This window comes from Serinus canaria, unplaced genomic scaffold (genome assembly GCF_022539315.1).
Source record: "Serinus canaria isolate serCan28SL12 unplaced genomic scaffold, serCan2020 HiC_scaffold_302, whole genome shotgun sequence".
NCBI classification, from domain to species: domain Eukaryota; kingdom Metazoa; phylum Chordata; class Aves; order Passeriformes; family Fringillidae; genus Serinus; species Serinus canaria.
In genome coordinates, this window is record NW_026108416.1 from 1 (window position 1) to 10,023 (window position 10,023).

At 63.5% G+C, this 10,023-nt stretch overlaps 1 protein-coding gene and 1 long non-coding RNA gene across 3 annotated transcripts; one reads left to right on the forward strand and one right to left on the reverse strand.

Moving 5' to 3' along the window:
- Positions 1-846: 846 nt before the first annotated feature.
- RASAL3 (RAS protein activator like 3) lies at positions 847-10,020 on the forward strand (the record flags this gene model as incomplete). Its single annotated transcript, XM_050987836.1, has 9 exons — positions 847-991; positions 1,728-1,819; positions 2,143-2,266; positions 3,097-3,195; positions 4,045-4,596; positions 5,526-5,670; positions 6,570-6,714; positions 8,349-8,585; positions 9,831-10,020. Coding segments are annotated over 9 exons (1,729 nt in total), but the record flags the coding sequence as incomplete, so codon positions are not given.
- On the reverse strand, positions 6,748-8,293 carry LOC127061231 (uncharacterized). Of its 2 annotated transcripts, none has more exons than XR_007780669.1 (3): positions 8,134-8,293; positions 7,576-8,092; positions 6,748-7,043 (listed from the first exon to the last, which is right to left on the reverse strand). It is a non-coding gene; the product is annotated as an uncharacterized LOC127061231 (long non-coding RNA). The 2 variants fall into 2 exon arrangements; XR_007780668.1 differs by having other exon boundaries at positions 7,576-7,865; positions 7,914-8,293.
- Positions 10,021-10,023: the final 3 nt, after the last annotated feature.

The window sequence follows — 10,023 nt, forward strand, 5'->3', positions numbered from 1 at the left end:
GGGAGTGGCACAGGGGGTGGCACTGGGGTGGCACAGGGGGGTGGCACAGGGGTGGCAGAGGGGGTGGCACAGAGGGTGGCACTGGGGGTGGCACAGGGGTGGGACAGGGGTGGGACAGGGGGTGGGACAGTGGGTGGCACAGTGGGTGGCATTGGGGTAGCACAGGGGGTGGCATTGGGGGTGGCACAGGGGTGGCACAGGGGGTGCTGGGGGGCACTGGGTGGCTCAGGGGGTGGCACAGGAGTGGCACTGGGGGTGGCACAGAGGGTGGCACAAGGGGTGGCACTAGGGGTGGCACCGGGTGGCACAGGGGTGGCACAGAGGGTGGCACTGGGGGTGGCACAGGGGTGGCACAGTGGGACAGGGGGCGCTGGGGGTGGCACTGGGTGGCACAGAGGGTGGCACAGAGGGTGGCACAGAGCGTGGCACCGGGTGGCACAGAGGGTGGCACAGGGGTGGCACCGGGTGGCACTGGGGGTGGCACAGAGGGTGGCACAGGGGGTGGCACAGAGGGTACTGGGGGTCACTGGGTGGCACAGAGGGTGGCACAGGGGTGGCTCAGAGGGTGGCACAGAGGGTGGCACAGGGGGGTGGCACAGGGGTGGCACAGGGGTGGCACAGGGGTGGCACAGGGGTGGCACAGGGGGTGGCACAGGGGGTGGCACAGAGGGTGGCACAGGGGGTGGCACCGGGTGGCACAGAGGGTGGCACAGGGGTGGCACCAGGTGGCACTGGGTGGCACAGGGGTTGCTCAGAGGGTGGCACAGGGGTGGCACAGGGGGTACTGGGGGGCACTGGGGGTCGCACGGAGGTGGCACCGGGTGGCACTGGGTGGCACAGGGGTGGCACAGAGGGTGGCACAGGGGGTGGCACAGGGGGTGGCACAGGGGGTGGCACAGGGGGTGGCACTGCTGAGCGCTCCCCCCCAGAGCCCGAGGAGCGCAGCCCCCGCCCTGAGCCCCCCCCGAGCTCCCAGTTCAGCAACGTCAAGGTGGGACCGACCTGTCACTGTCACTGTCACCTGTTCTTGTCACCTGTCACCTGTCACCTGTCACCTGTCACTGTCACCTGTCCTTGTCACCTGTCACGGTCACCTCACCTGTCCCTGTCACCTGTCCCTGTCACTGTCACCTGTCACCTGTCACCTGTCACTGTCACCTGTCACTGTCACCTGTCACTGTCACCTGTCACATCACCTGTCCCTGTCACCTGTCACCTGTCCCTGTCACCTGTCCTTGTCACCTCACCTGTCACCTGTCACTGTCACCTGTCACTGTCACTGTCACCTGTCACCTCACCTGTCACCTGTCACCTGTCCTTGTCACCTGTCACTGTCACTGTCCCCATCCCTGTCCCCCTGTCCCCGTCCCTGTCCCCTCTGTGTCCCTGTCCCTGTGTCCCTGTGTCACTGTCACTGTCCCCTGTCACTGTCCCTGTCCCTGTCCCTGTCCCTGTCGCTGTCCCTGTCACCTGTCCTTGTCACCTCACCTGTCACCTGTAACCTGTCACCTGCCACCTGTCACCTCCCCTGTCACTGTCCCTGTCCCTGCCCCTGTCCCTGTCCCTGTCCCTATCACTGTCTCTGTCACTGTCCCTGTCCCTGTCCCTGTCCCTGTCCCTGTCATTGTCACTGTCATTGTCCCTGTCCCCTCCCTGTCCCCCTGTCCCCCTGTCCCTGTCCCTATCACTGTCATTGTCACTGTCTCTGTCCCTGTCCCTGTCCCCAGGGGCTGCTCTGGAAGAGGATCCTCCGGGACAGGAAGAGTCGCGGTGGCACCAAAAGTGACCAAGGGGTGGTGGCACTGCCCGAGGGTGACAGGTAGGGGACACTCCTGGCTCGGTGACACTGCTGTCCCCTCAGGGTCCCCTCAGGGTCCCAGGTGTCACTGCTGTCCCCATTTGGGGTCCCAGGTGACACTGCTGTCCCCTCAGGGTCCCCTCAGTGTCCCAGGTGACACTGCTGTCCCCTCAGGGTCCCAGGTGACACTGCTGTCCCCTCAGGGTCCCAGGTGACACTGCTGTCCCCTCAGGGTCCCAGGTGACACTGCTGTCCCCATTTTGGAGTCCCAGGTGACACTGCTGTCCCCTCAGGGTCCCCTCAGGGTCCCCTCAGGGTCCCAGGTGACACTGCTGTCCCCTCAGGGTCCCCAGCCGCAGCGCCTCCCGCGAGTCCCTGGTGCCACCACCGGAGCTGGACCTGAGCGGGGCCGATGTCACCGTGCGGCCGCTGCACGGCAGCGTCCTGGGAGAGAGGTTCTGCTTCCAGGTACGGCCAGAAAGGGCACCCCGAAAAGGTGTCCTTGTCCCCCCCAGTGTCACCTCAATGTCCCCATCACCCCCAGTGTCCCCTCAATGTCACCTCAGTGTCCCCTCAGTGCCCTGTCCCTCTCAGTGTCCCCTCGCTGTCCCCATCATCCTCAGTGTCCCCTCAGTGCCCTGTCACCCCCAGTGTCCCCATCACCCCAGTGTCCCCTCAGTGCCTTGTCACCCCCAGTGTCCCCATCACCCTCAATGTCCCCTCAGTGCCCTGTCACCCCCAGTGTCCCCTCAATGTCCCCATCACCCCCCGAGTCCCCTCAGTGTCCTGCCTCCCCCAGTGTCCCCTCGCTGTCCCCTCTGTTTCCCCTCAGTGCCCTGTCACCCCCAGTGTCCCCTCGCTGTCCCCTCTGTTTCCCCTCAGTGCCCTGTCACCCTCATTGTCCCTCACCGTCACCCCCAGTGTCCCCTCAGTGCCCTGTCCCCCCAGTGTCCCCTCACTGTCCCCTCAGTGTCCTGTCACCGACAATGTCCCCCCAGTGTCCCCTCAGTGCCCTGTCCCCCAGCTGTCCCCATCTGTCCCATCACCCCCAGTGTCCCCTCAGTGTCCTGTCACCCTCAATGTCCCCTCAGTGCCCTGTCACCCCCACTGTCCCCTCAATGTCCCCATCACCCCCAGTGTCCCCTCAGTGCCCTGTCCCCCCCAGTGTCCCCTCAGTGTCCTGTCCCCTCAATGTCCCCTCAGTGCCCTGTCACCCCCAGTGTCCCCTCAATGTCCCTGTCACCCTCCATGTCCCTGTCACCCCCAGTGTCCCCTCGCTGTCCCCTCCGTGTCCCCAGGTGATCACACCTGAGGGCAGCCGCTCCTTCAGCTGCTCCTCCCTGGCCGAGCGCGACCGCTGGATCGAGGAGCTGCGGCGGGCAGCGCAGCCCGACAAGGTGGGACACCTGGGGACACCTGGGGACACCTGGGGACACCTGGGGACACCTGGGGACACCTTGGGGATTGGGGACACCTCGGGGATACCTTGGGGACACCTCGGGGACACCTCGGGGATACCTTGGGGACACCTCGGGGACACCTGGAGACACCTTGGGGACGCCCTGGGGACACCTTGGGGACACCTCGGGGATTGGGGACACCTCGGAAATACTTTGGGGTTACCTCGGGGACACCCTGGGGACACCGTGGGGACACCTTGGGAACACCCTGGGGACACCCTGGGGACACCAGGGGACACCTCAGGGACACCTTGGGACACCCTGGGGACACCTTGGGGACACCTCGGGGGCACCCTGGGGACACCCTGGGGACACCCTGGGGACACCTTGGGGATACTTTGGGGACACCTGGGGACACCTTGGGGATACCCTGCCACCCCCAGCCCCCTCACCGTCCTCGCCTCTCCTTGGGCTGGGTGTCCCCACTGTCCCCTTGTCCCCATTGTCCCCTTGTCCCCATTGTCCCCACTGTCCCCATTATCCCCATTGTCCCCATTGTCCCCATTGTCCCCACTGCCCCCATTGTCCCCATGTCCCCACTGTCCCCATTGTCCCCTTGTCCCATTGTCCTCTTCTCCCCTTATCCCACTGTCCCCTTGTCCCCATTGTCCCTTTGTCCCTTGTCCCCTTTGTCGCCTTGTCCCCTTGTCCCCACTGTCCCCATTGTCCCCACTGTCCCCATTGTCCCCTTGTCCCCCTTATCCCCATTGTCCCCACTGTCCCCATTGTCCCCTTGTCCCCATTGTCCCCTTGTACCCACTGTCCCCATTGTCCCCACACCCCCAGGACAACTGCGAGCGCCTGGACCTGTCCCTGACCCTGTGGCTCTACGAGGGACGCCACCTCCCTCCGCGCCGCCGCCTCCGCTGCCACCTCCAGCTGGACGGCGCCCTCTTCGCCCGCACCACGGCCAAGCCGGCCGGCGCCGACGGCCAACTCTTCTGGGGCGAGCTCTTCCACCTGCCCGCGCTGCCGCCGGCGCGCGCCCTCACCGTCACCCTCTGCCGCCACCACCCCCCCGCCGGCTGGCACCCGCTGGCATCCGTCACCATCCCGCTGGCCGAGCTGGCGGCGGCGCCGCAGCCGCTGGAGCGTTGGTACCCCCTGAGCGGTGCTGGCGGCGGTGCCAACGCCGAGGCGGCGCCGGCGTTGCGGCTGCGCGGGCGTTACCGCCAGGTGAGGGTGTTGCCCATCGTGCGCTACAAGGAGTTGGCGGAGTTCATCACCTTCCACTACCGGGAGCTGTGCGGGCGCCTGGAGCCGGCCATCGCCGCGCGGCACAAGGAGGAGCTGGCCGGCGCCTTGGTGCGCGTGCTGCAGAGCACCGGCAAGGCCAAGGTGGGGAGGGGTTGGGTGGGTTGGGTTGGGTTGGATGAGTTGGGATGGGATGGGATGGGTTGGGTTGGGTGTGGTTGGGTTGGGTTGGGTTGGGTGTGGTTGGGATGGGTTGGATGAGTTGCGTTGGGTGTGGTTGGATGTGTTGGGTTGGGTTGGGTGAGGATGGGTTGGGTTGGGTTGGGTTGGGTTGGATGAGTTGGATGCATTGGGTTGGGTTGGGTTGAGTTGGGTTGGGTTGCGTTGGGTTGCGTTGGGTTGGGTTGGGTTGGGTTGGGTTGGGCTGGGTTGGGTTGGGTTGGGTTGGGTGTGGTTGGGTGTGGTTGGATTAGTTGGGTTGGGTGGGGTTGGGTTGGGTTGGGTTGGGTTGGGATGGGTTGAGTTGGGTTGGGATTGGTTGGGTGAGGATGGGTTAGGTTGGGTTGGGTTGGGATGGGTTGGATGCATTGGGTTGGGTTGGGTTGAGTTGGATGGGTTGGGTTGGATTGGATGGGTTCGGTTGGGTTGGGTTGGTTGGGTTGGGTTGAGCGAGGATAGGATGGGTTGGTTGGGTTGGGTTGGATGAGTTGGGTTGTGTTGGGTTGGGTTGAGTTGAGTTGGGTTGGGTTGGGTTGGGTTGGGATGGGTTGGGTTGAGCGAGGATAGGATGGGTTGGGTTGGGTTGGTGTGGGTTGTGTGTTGGGATGCATTGAGTTGAGTTGTGTTGGGTTGGTGGGTTGAATTGGGTTGTTCAGATTGGGGGCAATCCATACGTTGCGGTGTCCCAAGCCCTTTGGTGTCCCAAGTGCCACCAAACCCTTTGGTGTCCCAAGCCCTTCGGTGTCCCAAGTGCCATCAAACCCCCAAGTGCCACCAAGCCCTTTGCTGTCCCAACTGCCACCAAACCCTTCCCGCGTATCCCAAGTGCCACCAACCCTCGGGTGTCCCCTCAGTCCTTCCTGATCGACCTGGGCGTGGCCGAGCTCGACCGCTTCGACGAGCGCGAGGCGCTGATCTTCCGCGAGAACACCTTGGCCACCAAGGCCATCGACGAGTACATGAAGCTGGTGGGGGCCAAGTACCTGCAGGACACGCTGGGTACGCGCAGGGGACACTGGGGACATCCCCGGGGAGGTGGCAGGGGGGGCAGGACACCCCGGGTGGGAGTGGACATGGGGGTTGTGGGACATCCCTGACCATCCATGGGGACGTGGTGGTGACATCTTGGTCCCTTCATGGACTGTGGGACATCTCTGACCACCCATGGGGACATCATGGTGACCTCTCTGTCCCCTCATGGGTTGTGGGACATCTCTGACCACCCATGGGGACGTCATGGTGACCTCTCTGTCCCCTCATGAGTTGTGGGACATCTCTGGCCACCCATGGGGACGTGGTGACATTTTGTGGGTTCCTCCTGTCCATCTCTGTCCTGGTGACCCCTCAGTCCCCTCACAGGCTGTCCCCTGTCCCCATGGGGACGTGGTATGGGTTCTTCTCCTCCATCCCCACCCTGGTGACCCCTTGGTCCCCTCATGGACTGTCCCCTGTCCCCAGGGGAGGTGGTGACATGTTGTGGGTTCCTCCTGTCCATCTCCGTCCTGGTGACCCCTCGGTCCCCTCACGGGCTGTCCCCTGTCCCCAGGGGAGGTGGTGACATGTTTTGGGTTCCTCTCATCCATCCCCACCCTGGTGACACCTCGGTCCCCTCACAGGCTGTCCCCTGTCCCCAGGGGAGGTGGTGACATGTTGTGGGTTCCTCCTGTCCATCTCCACCCTGGTGACCCCTCGGTCCCCTCACAGGCTGTCCCCTGTCCCCAGGGGAGGTGGTGACATGTTGTGGGTTCCTCCAGTCCATCCCCACCCTGGTGACCCCTCGGTCCCCTCACGGGCTGTCCCCTGTCCCCAGGGGAGGTGGTGACATGTTGTGGGTTCCTCCAGTCCATCCCCACCCTGGTGACCCCTCGGTCCCCTCACGGGCTGTCCCCTGTCCCCAGGGGAGGTGGTGGCCCAGCTCTGCAGCTCCGAGGAGAGCTCCGAGGTGGACCCCAGCAGGTGCTCGGGGCTGGAGCTCTCCGAGCACCAGCAGCACCTGCGGCAGGTGTGCGAGGAGACCCTGAGGCGCATCACCGACGGCTCCGAGTGAGGGACACCTGGGGACACCTGGGGTGGCACCGGGGTGGCACCGGGGTGGCACCGGGGCCTGGAGAACCTGGGAGGAGCTGGGACGTGGTGGTGGCATCAGGGACAGGGTGGGCACCAGGGGTGGGGGATTGTCACCAACCTGGGGTGGGTGACAGGGTGGATCTGGGGACAAAGATGGGATTGTCACCAACCTGGGGTGGGTGACAGGGGGGGCCTGGGGACAAACCTGGGGACAAAGATGGGGATGGACATCAGGGTGGACCTGGGGACAAAGATGGGATTGTCACCAACCTGGGGTGGGTGACAGGGGGGGCCTGGGGACAAACCTGGGGACAAAGATGGGGATGGACATCGGGGTGGACCTGGGGACAAAGATGGATGTCACCAACCTGGGGGGTTGACAGGGTGCAGTCTGTGGACCAAACCTGGGGACAACAAGATGGGGAGGGACAATCCGGGGGATCTGGGGGGACCAAATGATGGGGATTGTCACCATCCTGGGGGGGTGGACAGGGGGGAATCTGGGGACAAATCTGGCGGACAAAGATGTGGCTGGACATCAGGGGTGGACCTGGGGACAAACGATGGGATTGTCACCCACCAACCTGGGGGTGGGTTGACAGGGTGTGATCTGGGGACAAATTTGGCGGACAAGATGGGAGGGACACATCGGGTGGATCTGGGGACCAAAAGATGGGGATTGTGTATTCAACCATCCTGGGGGGGGGGTGACAGGGTTGGAGTCTCTGGGGACAAATTCTGGGGCAAAAGATGGGGATGGACCTCAGGGTGGAACCTGGGGACAAAGATGGGATTGTCACCAACCTGGGGGGTGACAGGGGGGGCCTGGGGACAAACCTGGGGACAAAGATGGGGATGGACATCAGGGTGGACCTGGGGACAAAGATGGGGATTGTCACCATCCTGGGGTGGGTGACAGGGTGGATCTGGGGACAAATCTGGGGACAAAGATGGGGATGGACATCAGGGTGGACCTGGGGACAAAGATGGGATTGTCACCAACCTGGGGGGGGTGACAGGGTGGATCTGGGGACAAATCTGGGGACAAAGATGGGGATGGACATCAGGGTGGATCTGGGGACAAAGATGGGGATTGTCGCCATCCTGGGGTGGGTGACAGGGTGGGCCTGGGGACAAATCTGGGGACAAAGATGGGGATGAACATCAGGGTGGACCTGGGGACAAAGATGGGGACAAAGAAGAGGATGGACATCAGGGTGGATCTGGGGACAAACCTGGGGACAAAGATGGGGATTGTCACCATCCTGGGGTGGACATGGTGATGGGGACAAGTTTGGAGACAAGATGGGGACAAGCTTGGGTGACAGGGATGGCGATGGGCACCAGGATGGACCTGGGGACAAATTTGGGATCGTGATGGACACCAGGATGCACCTGGGGAAAAATCTGGGGACAGAGATGGACACCAGGATGGACTTGGGGACACACCTGGTGACACTCATAGTGATGGCCACCACCCTCCCCTCCACACCGAGACAACCACGCCCACCCCTTAATGCCCACCCTCCACACGATGCCACCACCCCCTCCACCCCCCACCACGGTGGCACCGGCGTGTCCCCTGTCCCCATCACGGTGTCCCCGGGCAGGTCCTTCCCGGCGGAGCTGGGCCAGGTGTTCGCGGCGTGGCGGGACGAGTGCGCGGCGCGCGGCAAGGCGGCCATCGGCCAGCGCCTGGTGTCGGCCTCGCTCTTCCTGAGGTTCCTCTGCCCGGCCATCATGTCCCCAAGCCTCTTCGGCCTCGTCCAGGAGTACCCCGGCGAGGCCACCGCCCGCAGCCTGACCTTGGTGGCCAAGGTCATCCAGAACTTGGCCAACTTCACCACGTAGGTGGCCACCGTGGGGACATCCTGAGTGGGCTCTGTGACCCCTTGATCGAGATGATGACCGTGGCGGTGACCCCAGACCATGGCAGTGGCCCCAGACCATAACAATGACCCATGACCATGGTGGTGACCCCTTGACCATGACCCCAGACCATGATGGTGACCCCAGACCATGATGGTGACCCCAGACCATGATGGTGACCCCTTGACCATGGTGGTGACCCCTGACCAAGACGATGACCCCAGACCATGCTGGTGACCCCTTGACCATGGCGGTGACCCCAGACCATGGTGGTGACCCCTTGAACATGACCATGGCGTTGACCCCAGACCATGGTGGTGACCCCAGACCATAACAATGACCCATGACCATGGTGGTGACCCCTTGACCATGACCCCAGACCATGATGGTGACCCCTTGACCATGGTGGTGACCCCTTGACCATGACCCCAGACCATGGTGGTGACCCCCTGACCACGGTGGTGACCCCTGACCAAGACGATGACCCCAGACCATGGTGGTGACCCCTTGACTATGATGGTGGACCATGGGACCATGGCGGTGACCCATGACCATGGTGGTGACCCTTGACCACGACAATGACCCATGACCATGGTGGTGACCCCTTGACCACGACAATGACCCCTTGACCATGACGATGACCCTTTGCCCATGACCATAGTGGTGACCCCTGACCATGACAATGACCCCTGACCATGCTGGTGACCCCTGACCAAGACGATGACCCCAGACCATGGTGGTGACCCCAGACCATGGTGGTGACCCCTTGACCGTGACCATGGTGGTGACCCCTTGACCACGACAATGACCCCTTGACCACCACAACGATGACCCCTTGACCATGGTGGTGATCCCCTGACCATGGTGGTGACCCCTTGACCATGACCATGATGGTGACCCCTTGACCACGACGACGACCCCTTGACCACGACGATGACCCCTTGACCACCATGACAACCCCTTGACCACCACGTTGACCCCTTGACCACCACGTTGATCCCTTGACCGCGGCGTTGACCCCTTGACCACCACATTGACCCCTTGACCACCATGACAACCCCTTGACCACCATGACAACCCCTTGACCACCACGTTGACCCCTTGACCACCACGTTGACCCCTTGACGGCGGCGTTGACCCCTTGATCACCACGTTGACCCCTTGACCACCACATTGACCCCTTGACCACCACGTTGACCCCTTGATGGCGGCGTTGACCCCAGGTTCGGCGACAAGGAGCCCTACATGACCTTCATGAACGACTTCCTGGAGCAGAACTGGGCCACCATGACCGAGTTCCTGCAGGCCGTGGCCACCGCCGAGGCCAGCGCCCACATGGCCACCTACGACGGCTTCGTGGACCTGGCCCTGGAGCTGGCCACGCTCCACCTGCTGCTCTGTGACATCTTCTCGGCC